We start from the raw sequence: 16,377 nt of genomic DNA, 5'->3' as shown, positions 1-16,377 counted from the left end.
CTGGCTCAGCTAAAGTTGGTGGATCTCCTAAGTACAGACTTGTGGGTCTGATTTTATGGCCTGTTTCTTAAATGAATTGGAGTCCATGCACATCAAAACTCCCTCTCTGGTTGACTGGTGTGTGTTCCTATTTGCTCTCCTGCTGTGTGTTCACACACCTCCCAGCCAGAGGTACTAAACTGAACCTTGATGTGAACTCCATTGAAAAGCCTTGTCTTTGAGTTGCTTGGATGGGAGTCTTTGTAGAGGTTCATTCACATACGAAAGGCCACCACTCAATTCTGCAGCTGTTTACTATCACCTTTAACCACTTCAGTTTTGATTTTCAAAAGTTAAAAAAGATGAGTCCCATGATCGACTGGTGTGTACCTGAAGGCAGCCCTGTTTAGGGAAGCTTTTAATGTTTAATAGACTATTGTATTTTACTATTTTGTTGGAAACCACCCAGAGTGGCGGGGTATAAATAAATAATAGTAATAATTATTATTATTATTGGTTATTGGTTATTGGTTATTATTATCCTATAAGGGCATGCCTGAGCCCCCTGCCTTGGCTACAGGAGTCTTGCAGCTTTAGCTGTGACTCCTGCACTGCAGGGAATTGGATTAAATGGCCATTGGGGTCTCTTCCAACTCAGCTGTTCTATGATTCTATTAAATAAATAGCCACACGCCAGAGGGGCAACTTTGGAATTGCTTTTTCGTTCCTCTCTTGCAGGGCCACCGCAGCTTCCTGATGCACAGCTAGTAGCTGAAGAGTTTTTCCTGCGCAAGAAATTCCACCCGGACCCCCAGGGGACAAACTTGATGTTTGCGTTCTTTGCCCAACACTTCACGCACCAGTTCTTCAAGACGTCTGGGAAGATGGGCCATGGCTTCACCAGAGCTCTAGGCCATGGGGTGAGCAGAGCCCTAGCATGCTAAATCCTGGGGGCCTTCAAAGCCTCATCCTGGGTCTCCCGCTGCAGAAATAAGGGCATGGAGTGACCCTCAAAGGTGGCTCCCCCAACCGCAGTACAACATTGATATACACTGCTTGATTATTATTATTATTTTTTAAAAGAACCTCAAAGTGGCTTGCAAAAAGATAAAACAAACAAACAAAATCAAGACAAAATTACAACAGTACTTTAAAACATACAAAAGTTAAAACACTAAAACAGTTTGGGATTATCTCAACTGGGTAGGCTCGATATGATACGATACGATAAACTTTATTGTCATTGTCCCATACAGAACAACAAAATTGAAAAATCTACATCAGACATTCAAAAACCCAACAAGCCTGCTATCCCAGCTATCCCAGCCTGGTTAGCCCCCCTAAAAACTCTGATACCCCATAATTGAATACAATATACTCCCATAGAGACTACCTTACACTGCGTTTAAAACCAAAATCGCATTTGGATAGAAACTGTTTCTCAGGCGACTAGTTCTAGTCTTGATAACCCTGGACCTTCTTCCAGAAGGCAGAAGCTGGAAGAGATCATTTCCGGGGTGGGCACTATCCTGCGCTATCTCTGCAGCTTTCTTATGATACCTGGAAGCATAGATTTGATCCAAGGTGGGAAGAGTGCACCCAATTATTCTCTCTGCAATCTTTACAACCCTGGACAGCATTGTTTTTCCCCTGACTATGCAGCTCCCAAACCACACACACAGACCATGTTAATACACTCTCAACAGTACAATAGTAAAATGCCTTGTCTAAACAAGGATGTTTTTAGCAGGCACCGCGAAAAGTACAGTGAGGGCTCCTCTGCCTGATATCAAGAGGCAGGGAGTTCCAAAGTGTAGAGGCTGCCACACTAAAGGACCAAGTTTTTACTAAAGCGGGACGGGTAATATGTCGCCCCTGTAACACTGCTAGCTCTGCCAATCAAAGTGATTGAGTGGGCACATGTGAGGCAAGGGGGTCTCGTAGGTAAACTGGTCCCAGGTTGTTCAGGGCTTTGTATACCAACAGGGACACCTTGAAGTTGGGCCAGTAGCAAATGGGCAACCAGTGCAGGTCTCTGAGCACAGGTATTGGCAACCAGGCTGCAGCCTTCTGCACTAACTGCAGCTTCTGTAACAGGCACAAATGAAGTCCCGCACATTGCAGCCTTGATGAAGGGGTGGAAGAAAACATGGTGGAATGGAGAAAAGACAGAACTTTTTCTAGGGCCAAGTGGAGTGCCCACTTCTGCAGCTGCCTGGGTTCAAGGCCCTTAGAAGGTCATTGGTGGCTTCACATTTAAAAGAGCTATGCAGAGTTCAGTGAGGGTTGCTTTAGTCAAGGGCTTTTGTGGGCAATGCTTGGGCTCCATCCAAGGATGCATCACCCATGAGGACAAGGAGAATTCCAGAAGAGACAGAAAGGAGCTTAAAACAGCACGTGAAGCATGAGTTTCTCTCGGCATTGGGTGACAAAACAAAAAATACATCAAATGGAAGCATGTATACTTGTGGTTTTGCAAGCGTGCACATCCTGAAAGGTTGGTTAAATGCCACCCTAATCTCCCAAGTAGTGAGAGACCCCAGGGGTTCCAGCTGCTTACCCAGGTTCAGTTTCCTTGGAGTGAAAGTCACCGGAGATTGTGGTGTCCTTAGGATATGTAGTTTTATTTACACATCTATACAACCTGAGCGTAAGATAGAGAGACTCACAGCATTAACATCCCAATGGGTTTGGGGATCCAGCACAGAGCAAGCGTGTCTCTGGGTCTCCAGCTTCCAGCCTGCTTTTTTCAGCTCATCTCCCACACACCACCCTGGCTCTTGTTCTCCTACCTAGCAGTCAGGTGAGGAGGGAGAGGAAAGACCTGTCCATCAGCCTGGAGGGCCTCCTCCCTTCACTGTAGCTCTTGCAATGGAGCCCATCCTTCTGGGATGCGGATGAGGACACTGCAGTGGCCAGCCAAGGCCATCGTCTTACAAAGAAACTTGCCTGGCTAGTTCAGCAGTAGGATCCTCTCTTTGAATCTAACGCTCCCCGGGTACAGGATCCTAAGAATCGGAAGGGACTCGTGGCAGCACCCAGACTCACCTCCCAAACCCACATCACTCACTTCCAAGAATATGAATACATTAGATAAATAATACTGAAAGTCTGGCAGTCCTTTTGGAAAAGCAAAAGCTGTTCCCTGAGTTGGGTGGGTGGAATCAAGAGCAGAGAGATACAAGGGAAGGGCAATTAATCCACTCCCCATCAGGGGACTTGCTCCCAAGTAGGTTTAAACCCCAATACAGTACTTTTTGGGGGGGCAGGGGGAGGGGCAGGACGGGCAGGGAAGAAATTAATTACACAGGTTAATTTTTATATTGTTTTATTGTATACCAATGCTTTAAATTCTTTATTTTATGTTACCTGAATTTGGGTAGCAGGTAAGCAATAACATCTCTAAGCAGTTCATGCAGAATATAAAATATATGTTTAAGAAGTTTATAAATGTGAGCAGTTAGAAACAGGTCCTTCTATATCTGCAGCTGGAGGCAGTGATGCTTCGAATACCAGTTGCTGGAAACCACTAGCCTGATCCAGCTGCAGGGATCTTCTGATGTACTTACATGCTTTCAAAATTTCTAAATACAAAGCAACTGCTACAGTTTCATGAGCTGTAACCACCTGGACCTTTTCTGCAGGTGGATCTTGGACATTTATATGGAGACAACTTGGAACGCCAACATGAACTGAGGCTCTTCCGAGATGGGAAGTTGAAATACCAGGTATGAAAGTGGATAAATGGTCCTCCTCCCTTGGGAGAGCAAAACAGGATGACCCTAGACAGCTGCTTCCGATCAAAATAGTCAATACTGGGCTAGATGGGCAAACAGTCTGGCCTGCTCATCATCCCAGGTTGGGTACTCTGTCCGATGCCACAGGAGGCAAATCTGTGTTTCATTTGTCTGGTTTTAGAATGTCTCTAATCCCCTTCAGGATAAATATTTCCTGGGCAGATTATGAAGCATGCACATGAGGGTGATGGGACCAAGAGAAGGGCAGGTTCGTATGGGAGGATATGATATTTCAGATAGCTTGGGCCTGCGAGGTGTTTGAGATGCACCCCTGATGAGCACCCTTCCTCTCTCACCTCCCTAGGTGGTGAAAGGGGAAATTTATCCCCCGACGGTACTGGACGCCCCCGTGCACATGATCTACCCAAAGCACATCCCTGCAGAAAAGCAGCTGGCTGTGGGCCAGGAGGTCTTTGGGCTGCTCCCGGGACTCATGATGTACGCCACCATTTGGCTCCGCGAGCACAACCGCGTCTGCGACCTTCTCAAGCAGATTCACCCCACCTGGGATGATGAGCAGCTGTTCCAGACCGCAAGGCTCATTCTTATTGGTGTGTGAGGGGGGAGGGCTGTGGGGGAGGGCAACAGGGCAGTGGGGTGTTCCAACCAAGCGCCATGCCAACATTCTTCCAGTGTTATTTCCTCCACACAGACACACGCACACACGCACGCACTCATCCATTCTCCATCAATTAATGAGGAAACAATTTGTATTTGAAAATTATAGACTTGGTAGCATTGGAAAGATATTCCACACACACACACACAGATCATATCATCCAACCCCCTGCAGTTCAGGAATCTCAGCTAAAGAATCCCTGACAGAGGGACACCCAACCTCTGTTGAAAAACCTCCAGTGGAGACCACCACCAAAGGAACAAGAGAGGCGAAATCTGTGAAGCTTGACTGTATTTTAAAAAGCACATAAGCATGAGATTTCCTGGATTCTTGACCTGTTTGGACAGATTAAGAAGCTGGTACAGCTCCAAAGTCCAGCATGATAATACCACCTTGCAGATTGATGTTTGTATGTTAAAAACTTTGTTGTGGAATGGACCACCAAGCCCTTATTATCTTCAGGGCTTAGGTGGGATTGGCAAGGTGAGATGTTTGCGGCTTTTTAGTTCAAGAGGTGAGTGACATAATAGAAGTATACAATGTTAGGCCTAGCATGGAGAAAGTGGAGAGAGAAAAGTCTCTCCCCCCCCCCCCCCACGTAGTAGTAATAATTATATATTTAATTATATAATTATATACTCTGGGACATCCAGTGAAGCTGAGTGTTGGAAGATTCAGGACAGACAAAGTCCTTCTTCATGCACCATATAGTTAAACTATGGAACCAAAGCAATAGCCACCGACCTAGATCACTTTAAAAAAGGGATAGACAAATTCATGGAGGAGACGGCTGTCAATAGCTTCTAGCTATGATGGTTCTGCCTCTGCAGTTAGGAGCAGCAGTGCTCCTGAAAACCAGAAGCTGGAAACCACAGGAAGGGAAAAGGCTCCTGTGCTTAAATCCTGTTTGCTGGATTCCCATTGGGCATCTGGTGGCCACTGGAAGGACAGGATCCTGGGCTAGATGGGGCCCCTTTGGCCTGATCCAGTGGCCTCCTCTTATGTTCTTAGATCATGAGCTCAGTTGCCTGCATCCTCACCCGTTGACTCCCTCCCTCCCCAGGTGAGACCATCAAGATCGTCATTGAGGACTATGTCCAGCATCTGAGTGGCTACTTCCTACAGCTGAAGTTCGACCCAGAACTCCTCTTTGGAGTCCAGTTCCAGTACCGGAACCGCATTGCAGTGGAATTCAACCAGCTCTACCATTGGCATCCACTGATGCCAGATACCTTCAAGATCCAGGACCAAGAGTACAGCTACAACCAGTTTGTCTACAACACCACTATGCTGATGGACTATGGAGTGGAGGCCCTTGTAGATGCCTTCTCCAGGCAGCAAGCTGGGCAGGTGGGTGCATTGGCCACACCCATCCCAAAGGGCCAAGCCAATCTTGAGGAGCAGGAGGGTTCTTGGTCCACCAGGATGGGAAAGCGAGCAAACCTAGGGAACTGACATACCTCAAGTAGCCATACCATGCCAGCTGCAACTGTCGGCTTTTAGTTCTAATAGATCAGTGGTTCCCCAGCTTTTCTGGGCCACTGCCCCCTGGTTTTGCAAACTTGCCCCAGTGTCCCCCTACCCTATAAAAAGTATTACAGTCGTACCTCTGGAGGCAAACGGGATTCGTTCTGGAGCTCCGTTCACATCCTGAAGCGAATGCAACCTGCATCTGCACATTTGCGTGTGTGCGGGTCGTGATTCACCGCCTCTGCGCATGCACATGATGTTATTTTTAGCATCTGTGCATGCGCAAGCGGCGAAACCTGGAAGTAATGCATTCCGTTACTTCTGGGTTGCTGCGGAGCGTAACCTGAAAACACTCAACCTGAAGCATATTTAACCCAAGGTATGACTGTATTCAGAATAGCAGTTTATATGACCCACTGTGGAAAATACCAACACAATAAAATTCAAAACAGTGACAATTAAGCACACATTTGTTGAAAAGCGAATTAAAGCTATTTAGTGTAATTAAGTCAATGGAACTGATGAACTTGATCCAGTGATATCAGCTTAGCAAGAGACTTGCTAAGTAACTATTTCACTGTTCAGTAAATTCTCAATGTGACACTTGGGCTTGATGAAGTGAAACCAGTTTCCCAATACCTGGTTTAAAATTGCTTAGCAGGAATCATTCATATATATATATACACATGCACACAGTGCTTTTTTCTGGGAGACACATTGTGAATCTAAGTTTGGCCTCATTGAAGGGCAGTATTTCAATATGAGTAGGAAAAAGAGGACCCCTAAAAATTTTTTTTAAAGGAAAAAAAGCACTGCACACACTCACACTCTTCATCTACCACAGATTCAGGGTCACTAACTTATCAGAAAATAAATAGCTGCTGCCAGTAATTAGCTAAACAAACGTGAACAAAGGAAACAGATTTGACAATGAGAGGAGCAGTAAAACTTTAAATATAAAGTGAGGAAGGTGTTTTGCTTTAGGAAGGTGTAACCTGGCCAATGGTAAGTAAACACTTGGCGCGCTCAGAGGCACCCACCTCCAGCGCACCCTTGCCTCTTAGCACCCCACTAGGTAATCCTCCCCCAGGGGGTGATAGCACCCACTTGGGAACCACTGTTGCAGAGAGTCTGGATAAGAGTTTGAACAGTGCATTTGCTGTTGTCTTTCTTTGTTTTTTTGCTGTGCTAATTTGTGGCCACTTTCTTCCCCTCCCTCCCATAAAAGGCTATTTTCATATAAATGCCTAGCCAGCATGGCTGAGGATTTTAAGGGTTACTGCTCACTCAAAGCTTTCCTGCTCACAGGCTATTTTATTGCTTCCTGTTCAGTGCAGCTGAGGGATTTGTGATCAGCTGCACCCTAAGAGAAGGAAAATTATAGCTCCATAAAGAAAGAAGAGGGGAGAAGTAAACAATGAATGGTGATTAAAGCCACTAATGGGGAACAGGAACGGACTGATCAAGGGACAATTTGCCACAAATCCCTCAGCCTTGTTGACTAGAAAGGAAGGACATGGGAAGGCCTGCAGTGAAAGAACTTATTAACATTGCAGGGGACCCTTAACTGAAGGAGACTTACATGTGAGTAGACATTACAGAAGGGTCATGGTCCCAGGAAGAGACTTAATGGGATCACAGTGCTATATTAAGTGCTGCCCCAAACCACCATTTTAATTATCCTTCCTGCTGACTGTAGAAAAGCAGAGCCTCAGTCCTGCAGCTGTGGAAGCAACTTTGGTGTCAGAAGTGGGATTTGGACTTTGAGCCCTGCCCTCCCAACGGAGGGTCTGCAGGCTAGATCTGAACCCCAACCATCCCAACAAATTACTTATGATTGCATGAAAATGGGAACTTCTCAAGGGTGGGTGGGAAATCTAGGTGGCTTGGCCCCTCCCCTCCTGCTAACCAAGCCTCTCCATTGGCTTTTCAGATCGGTGGGGTACCGAACATCCACAAGCAGCTTCTTAAAGTGGCCATTGGAGTCATTGAGGAGTCAAGGCTGCTGCGCCTCCAGTCCTTCAACGAGTATCGGAAGAGGTTTGGCATGAAGCCCTACACCTCCTTCCAGGAGCTGACAGGTAGGGCAGGCAACCTGCCAGAATGAGGGGAGGGGGCTCCCAGAGGGGTCACTATGAGGGGCACTTTAGATGCCACCCCCACCCTGCAAAGGCCATTGTGTTTCCCTGTGAGGAAAAGGCTGAAAAGTGTGTGTGTGTGTGTGTGTGTGTGTTGGTGTTTTAATTTGGGGAGGGGGAGTGGTAGAGAGTGAAGGGAGATGTTGGTTTCTGAAAGAGTATGCATGGAGTAGAGCCTGTTTTTCCCTAGAGTGCTTGAATTCAGTGTTGTCCACTGAAATGGCCACGTTGAAGATTCAGAACTGTTTATTAATTATTATATTTGAATGTATCACTCACCTTTCATCCTGAGGTCCCAGACATCCCCACCCCGCAGCATACAGAACTCATTGCCACAAGATGCATCACTGCAGGGATGACGACTTAGCCTTAGAGGCTCAGTCCTGTGTGGGGGAGGAGCCAGGGTAGTTAAGCGGAAAGTCCATATTCAGAGGCAGTCTACCTCTGAAGCTGAGGGGCAGGCATGAGGTGGGGGGGATGAGGCGGAAGAGGGAAATTGTCTGTTGTGAAAATAACATGGGGAGGAAGAGAGTCTTTGTGTCTTCTTGAGCTCCTTGAAGGAAAATGAGATATAATTTTTGAAATACAGTGGTACCTCTGATTGCAAACGGGATCCGTTCCGGAGCCACGTTCACAACCTGAAAAGAACGCAACCTGCTTCTGCGTACACAAGGGTTGCGATTCACCACTCCTGCACATGTGTGTGGCGTCATTTTGCGTGTCTGCGCATGCGCGAGTGGCGAAACCCGGAAGTAACCCTTTCCGGTACTTCCGGGTCACCGCGGGACGCAACCTAAAAACGCGCAACTTGAAGCAAACGTAACATGAGCTATGACTGTAAATTAAATACAGAATCACGACCCACTTTTGAGCAGAAGAGGAGCCCCACTGGATCAGGACCATGGCCCATCTAGCCCAGCATCTCATTCTCACAGTGGCCAAGCAGTTTCTCCAATGGGAAACCCGTAAGCAGAACCCAAGCACAAGAGCAACTCTTCCCTCCCGTAGTTTCTAGCAGTTGAGATTTGGAAGCATTTCTGCCTCCCAGCTGTGGAGGAAGAGCCGAGCAATCAAGGCTGGGAGCCATTAATTGGACAAATTCATGGAAGAGGCCAAGGCAATCCTCTTTCAAAGCCATCCATGGTGGTGGCTGCTACTGTCTCCTGCAGGAAGGAGTCCCATAGATTAACTGTGCGCTGTGTGAAGGAGGACCTTTGTCTGCCCTTAATCTTCCATATTCAGTTCTTCGTCTCTCTCTCTCCTTCTCTCAGGTGAAGAAGAAACTGCTGCCAAACTGGAGGCCCTGTACAGAGACATTGACGCCCTTGAGTTCTACCCAGGTCTGCTGGTAGAGAAGAGCCAGCACAACTCAATTTTCGGCGAGAGCATGGTGGAGATCGGGGCCCCATTCTCCTTGAAGGGTCTTTTCGGGAACCCCATCTGCTCCCCAGAGTACTGGAAGCCCAGCACCTTCGGTGGTGAGGCTGGCTTCCAGCTGGTGAACACGGCCTCACTCCAGAAACTGGTGTGCCTCAATGTCAAGAGGTGTCCCTATGTGGCCTTCCGGGTTCCTGGTGGTGGAGAGGATGCCGTTGCACTTGCAAAGGAGAAGGGGCCATTGGATGAGCTCTAGGATGAGCATCGGGGGCAGAGGGCAGGGGCTGCTCCTTGGCTTGGCTGTGGTCCAGCCAGTGGCAAGTGGCAAGGAGTGGTGGTAGACTATGTCTGGCTGGTGGGGAGGAATGGAGAGAACAGAAGAGCATCCCTGCTCATCACACACCTGGAAATGTATTGTGGAGGGTTAGGTTCAGAGAGGAGAATTAAAAGTACAGTTTACTGGGAGAAATGAAAAGCCTTTTGTGGTCTGCCTGTCCTCTGCCCAGCCGGCTTCCTCTTTCCCTCCCACCTTCTTCTTCCAAGGTCATTTTGGCCCATCACACGCAGCAGTAAAACACGTAATACAGGGATGTTGTTGGGTGCCAATACCTTTCTCCTTATGACACATAGCCCAAATCACCTGCTCCTCCTGCTTTCAACTTTGATTTTTATTTGTTTTACTTTGCTTTCTATGAGGGCTGGGCACTGTTGGGGAGCTCCTCAGCCACCTGTCCTGTTAACGTCCCAGTTGTCTAGACATGAAAACCAGCACAACACATTATATGCAGATTTATGTCTGCTTCATCATATGCCACGGGTTCCAATTGTATCTTTCACCCCCTGGAGCCAGTTCCCAAACATCATTCCCTAAAATCTCTAGAGGAAAATATAGAATTGCAGAACCATGAAGTCGTAGGGGACTCCAAGGGTCATGTAGCCTAACCCCTTGCAATGCAGGAACATCAGTAAAGCATGCAAGACAGATGGCCATCCACCCTCTGCTTCAAAATCTCCAAGGAAGGAAAGTCCACAACCTCTCGTGGGAGACCATTCCACTGTCAAACAGCTCTTACTCTCAGAAAGTTCTTCCTGATGTTTAGTTGTAATCTCCTTTCTTGTAACTTGAAGCCATGGGTTCGAGTCCTACCCTCCATGGCAGGAGAAAACAAGCTTGCTCCCTCTTCTGTGTGACAGCCCTTAAGGTGTTTGAAGATGGCTATCGTATCTCTTCTCACTCTCCTCTTCTCTAGGCTAAACATACCCAGCTCCTTCAACCGTTCCTCATCAGGCTTGGCTTCCAGACACACTTGATCACATCTTTCGCCCTCCTCTGCACACTTTCCAGCTTGTCAATAGAATTGCAGAACCAGTTCAATCTCCTTTAAACCTGTGGTGTATACCTGCCTTAGAATAATAGGTTTGGGAAATTTTTGTGGGGGATATAAAGTGTTTTCCTTTTGACCTCCACTCAGGTGAGTGTGTGTGTGTGTTTCTGCTATGGGGCGGAGAGGGTGTTGGGAGTGAAGGGAATGGTCGGAATAAATAGTGATTTCATTTCCAAAAGTCACACATGTGCTTCCTTTCTTTAGGGTGGGGAACCATTTATCATGCCATCAACTGGCAAACATGGTAGATGCTGGGGGCACAGGTGTGGTTGGTGGGTCCTTGAGGACAAGATCCAGCACGGTCTTGCGTGCCTTTCAGCCTGTCATTCTCCTGAAAGTGCTAAGATCTCTGGTCCAGGAGAGGGGAGACTCTTTCAGACCAAGGGCTGGTTGGCCACTGTGGGAGCAGGATGGACTAGATGGGCCACTGGCCTGATCCAGCAGACTCCTCTTACGAGAAATATTGGTGGCTGGTTTGCATGGAGTCCATGGAGAGAGAGAGCTGCAGATTCAAAGTCTCAGTCAGTGAGCCTAGGGTGGTGATCAGCCACTGGGCACCTGTATGTGCCAACCTGGCCCTTGCCACACTCTCAGTTACTGCCCACTGCATAGGCATGGTATTCAAGGAGCTCGATCAAGGTTGGCTCATGGTTTTTTGACACATTTACACTCCAGTTCTCTGTCCCACAGGGCAGGAGGGGCGCGCAGCGAGCCAATTGTGAGAGTTTCAAGGTGCAACTATGGCCCACTGAAAACATTTTGGGCTATGAGCTGGAGAAACCCAAATGCCATCACCAGCTAACACTAAAATTTCGACTGTGAATATGCTCTCCTATGGAAGGCACCAGTTGGTCAGTGCCTGTGGAGTCGCCAGCTACCACACTCCTGTGCTGCTCCAGTGTGTTTCAACAAGGCTTCAGCAGGAGATTGTGGCCCATGGGTCAGATTTCTCTCCCTTTTGCTCCCAAGTCTGCGGGGGAAGGCTTACCCTCTCCCGAAAGAGCCAGTTGGTCCCATGGCAAGACATCCATGCATGGTCAACTGTTTAGACGTGTGAGGTAAAGGTAATGGTACCCCTGACCATTAGGTCCAGTTGTGGCTGACTCTGGGGTTGCAGCGCTCATCTCGCTTTACTGGCCGAGGGAGCTGGCGTACAGCTTCCGGGTCATGTGGCCAGCATGACTATGCCGCTTCTGGCAAACCAGAGCAGCGCACGGAAACGCTGTTTACCTTCCTGCCAGAGTGGTACCTATTTATCTACTTGCACTTTGACGTGAGCAGCGCACAGAAACACTGTTTACCTTCCCGCCGGAGCAGTACCTATTTATCTACTTGCACTTTGACATGCATTCGAACTGCTAGGTTGGCAGGAGCTGGGACCGAGCAACGGGAGCTCACCCCGTCGCGGGGATTCGAACCACCAACCTTCTGATCGGCAAGTCCTAGGCTCTGGTGTTTAACCCACAGCGCCACTTGTGTCCCTCTTAGACATTTGAACAGGGTGCTTAATAGGCCCGGCTCACTAGCAAACTCTGAGGTGGTGGCAGCAGATAAGACACCTTGCCTGTTTTTCTTTTGCAGCCATCGCAAGGGGGGGCACAGGGGGGAATATCTAATAAATTTGAAAGCTTCTTCAGAAGAGATGATGAGGCCACCCCTGGGGGTATAATGCAGGGAGGTGGCGACCCCAAGTAAAACCCAATCTCCCTGTGTTTATTTTTAATTGGCCACAAAAAACAAAGCAGAGGCGTCAACCAGTAGAGAATGGAAAACTTATATTGTTATCATTGTTTATGAATTAGTAAAACCGGGCAGCTGGTATAGGTAGCTGATATTGTCTTACAGCAGGTTTTGCAAGTCAAAGTATGAGTCAAAATGAAATGGCCAGCTCAGAAAAGGACATGGGGGGGGGGGGGAGTGGAAGAGATATTTTAGCTCTGCACGAAGGTCTTCAAGCTGCTGGTGCTGCCGCCCCAGATTAAACTATCGCCTGGGTGTAGCTTTATCAGAATAACATTTTCTGAGATAGAATTGGAACCTTCCCCAACCTGGTGCCCTCCAGGTGTTGTGGACTAAAACTGTGACATCGGTCCCTGTGATTGGCCTCAATGGCTGGGCCTGATAGGAGTTGTAGAAGACATCTAGATGGCACCTGATTGGTAAAGGGTTCACCCAACCCCCTGCTGTAGCAGGTTAATATATTATTCTGCTATAGCAGCAATATAAGGATCTAGGGGTCTGGGTGGACCACACACTTAACACGAGTCTAGACTGTGATGCAGCAGCAAAAAATGCTAATGCTATTCTAGGCTGCATCAACAGAAGTCTAGGGTCCAAATCATGGAAAGTAATAGCCCCACTCTCTTCTGCCATGGTGAGACCACACCTGTGTCCAGTTCTGGGCGCCACAGTTTAAGAAGGATGTTCACAAGCTGGAAGGTGTGTGGAGGACGACGGCCAGGGTGGTTAAGGGTCTGGAAACCAAGCCTTGTGAGGAAAGGTTGAGGGAGTTGAGGGTGTTTAGCCTGGAGAAGAGAAGACTGATAGGAGAGACAATAGCCATCTTCAAATATCTGAAGGTGGAATATAGTAATATCCAAGGCAACACGATGACCAAATACAACGATACGGTATCAATATACACTCTTTATATAATATGAAATATATGAAAACACATAAACAGAAAACTTATGAATCTTTGAAAGTCACAAAATATGCACTCTTAATGGATTCTCTTGAAAACATAAAACCAAATAAACATAAGTCTTATAAGTCTCTGAAAGTCTTTGAAGATTATGCAAGTCTCTGAAAGAAGCAATGCATCAGATTCCACATAGCGCAGCATCCTGTTCTCACAGTGGACAACCAGATGCCCGTGCGGGGAAACCTGCAAGTGGGCCCTGAGCACAAGAGCAACACTCTTCCCTCCTGCGGCCCCCTCCCAGCGCTCAGAGGCATTTATTGCCTTTGACCATGGAAGCAAAGCAGAGCCATTGTGGCCAGCAGCCCCTGATAACCTTCTCTTCCATGAATTTTGGTGGCCATCCCTGCCTCCTCCTGTGGGAGTGAGTGCCATAGTTTTATTATGCACTTTGTGAAGATGTACGTGTACAGTCATACCTTGGGTTACAGACACTTTGGGTTGTGCGATTTCGGGTTGCGCTCCGGGTTACTTCCAGGTTTTGGCGCTTGCGCAGAAGCCCTAAATCGCACTTTGCCCATGCGCAGAAGCGCCAAATCGCAACCCGCACATGCACAGGCACGGCACTGCGGGTTGCGGACACTGTGGGGTGCGAATGTGCCTCCTGCATGGATCACGTTCACAAGCCGAGCGTCCACTGTACTTTCTTTTGTTTGTCCTGAATCTTCCAACATTCTGCTTCATTGAGTGTCCACAAGTTCTCGCATTAGGAGAGAGGGAGAAAAGCTTTTCTTTGTCCACTTTCTTCATGCTGTGCATAATTTTACAAACTTTTACCTTGTCACCTCTTACTTATCTTTTTTCTGAACTAAAAAGTCCCAAACAGTGGACAGGCAGCCATCCACCAAACTAATTTTCATGTCAGTGAGATACACGTTTGTTCAGCCTAGGGGTGGAAAAGAAAAAGAGAGGAATAGATGGGTTACAACAGGGAGGCTGGATTTTCTTGTTGTTGTTTTGATGACCAGTTTGCACAGAATTGTAACCTGAGCCTCATGCAAAAAAGGCTTTCGGGAAGGAGACAGATGGTGCGCCAACATTTCTAGTAAACAGGTATTAACCTCACATGGTCCAGACACAGGTCGGGAAATTTAAAAAGGAAACCTAAAGGGCATTTGTGTGTTTGAGATCAAGCTTGGATGGTCTTAATAACACTTCGGGTTTGGGTGTATGCTCACTGATAGGCAGGAATGAATAATGTATCCAGCTGAGCATGAGCACAGTTACATTCCTTGCATCACGGAATAAGTCATATCTACTAATGCTCTGCAAGCCTCCAATGGCCGCAAGAGCTTCTGGGCCAAAGCAGGTCAAAGTGCACGTTGCCAAATGGGAAAACCCACATCCCACCAATGGGTGGGAGCGGGAAGAAGCTTAGGCTGGTCCTTCCACACAGTTGCTTCTTGCAATCCAAAAGGATTTATTTATTTGCTTAGCACTTTTGTACCTTGGGGTGTATGAGGTTTTGGGGAGCAGCAGTGCCTCTGGTGCGGTACATGTCATTCTTAGGTAGCTTGTCCGCCTTTGGTCCCCACCCTGCACTCATTTCTCACCTGTGGTTCCTGGAAGCTGTCGGCATGTGACAGCAGCCACAGCCTGGGAATGGCTTTGACTGGCAGGCTAAACCAGGTGAGGAGAACTGATGGTTCTCAAACCCTCAGTGAGTTAGGGATTTCCCCTGAATGTGAAGACAAGGTTCTCACGCATTGAACAGATGAGACCAAGAGTGGGTCCAACAGTCAAGAAGATTGTTTCTGCATATGCTGTAGAGGGAAATGAGGGGCAGGTGGGGCTCCTCAACCTAGGAAGGTAGACCTTCTAGGAGAAGGAAAGCTCTAGTCCTAAACAAGGCAAGGCAAGGCTCAGGAGTAAACTACACAAATCCCTAGGATGGTTGGATGGCACCTTGTACGCCTCCTTCCAGCAACTCGTGTAGCCCAGTGGTGCCAAACATCTTGCTCTGCTTTCCTTTGGACCACGTCAGTGTGTTGTCACCTGGGGAGGTCACCTCAGAGCTGCTAACACAGTGGTTTGTCTTCACCCCGGAGGTGCACTCCATTGTCTCTCGAAACAGATGGAAGCCAAACACATTCATACCCTGCTCCTTAGCCAAGAGGGCCCCCAGGGCAGCTTGCAATAAAAAGAGACAGACATGATACAAAAGGAGGGGAAAGGGACAGGAGGGGAAGAAAATAGCCCCCTGCTCTAGGTCAGCTATCACCCCTCCATCACAATATGATCTGGACTTCATGATAAAGTGGGTTGAGATAGGCCATAGGTAGCTTGAGGTGGTACCCAACAGGTGCAGGTTGTGTGCTGTTGCTGGAAACCGCAGGAGGGGAGAGTATTATTGTACACAGATCCTGCTTGTGGTGTTCACACAAGAGCATCTGGTTGCCCACCGCACCCCTGACCATCCTTCAAGGCACCCCAGGGGGCCATGACACACTGGTTGAAAACCCCTGCTCTCTAGGCATTGTGGAACTTAGAACTCCCATAAACCCATCCAACAACATTTTAGGTTAGAGAAAATGTGAGTAAGAGGTGACATGATAGAAGTTTATAAAATTATGCATGGCATAAAGGAAGTGGTGAACAGTCTCTCTCTCTCTCTCTCTCTCTCTCTTTTCTCTCTCTCTCTAATACCAGAACTTGTGGCCATCTAATGAAGCTGAATGTTGGAGGATTCAAGACAGATTTTAAAAAGTCCTTCTTCACATGGCACATGGTTAAACAGAAGGGGAGAGGGGTCTTGTGTTTGTGCCCTGCTTGTAGGTTTCCCACAACAGGCGTTGGGTTAGCCACTGTGAGGAGAGGATGCTAGATCAGATGGGCCAGCAGGGTTCTTCTTGCGTTTGAGTCCAGAGGGCACTGTGCTGGCTACCTTAGCTGCAGGGTTTCACATCTGTAG

At 47.7% G+C, this 16,377-nt stretch overlaps 2 protein-coding genes across 5 annotated transcripts in view; one reads left to right on the top strand and one right to left on the bottom strand.

The window, feature by feature from the left end:
• Positions 1–10,947, top strand: part of PTGS1 (prostaglandin-endoperoxide synthase 1) — a 45,333-nt gene extending 34,386 nt beyond the window's left edge. Inside the window, exons 6-11 of the mRNA XM_081896459.1 lie at positions 718–899; positions 3,624–3,707; positions 4,081–4,327; positions 5,459–5,745; positions 7,799–7,946; positions 9,275–10,947. Of these exons, the coding sequence (XP_081752585.1) occupies positions 718–899; positions 3,624–3,707; positions 4,081–4,327; positions 5,459–5,745; positions 7,799–7,946; positions 9,275–9,636 (1,310 nt within the window). The 3' untranslated portion in view covers positions 9,637–10,947. The remainder of the gene's footprint in view (positions 1–717; positions 900–3,623; positions 3,708–4,080; positions 4,328–5,458; positions 5,746–7,798; positions 7,947–9,274) is intronic.
• The window catches only part of ZBTB26 (zinc finger and BTB domain containing 26), a 147,206-nt gene that overhangs the window by 44,206 nt on the left and 86,623 nt on the right, over positions 1–16,377 (bottom strand). The gene's annotated exons all lie outside the window — the stretch shown is intronic.

Source organism: Podarcis melisellensis (assembly GCF_964234715.1).
Source record: "Podarcis melisellensis genome assembly, chromosome: Z".
In the NCBI taxonomy this organism is placed as follows: Eukaryota; Metazoa; Chordata; class Lepidosauria; order Squamata; family Lacertidae; genus Podarcis; species Podarcis melisellensis.
This window is presented reverse-complemented; position numbering and strand designations above follow the sequence as displayed.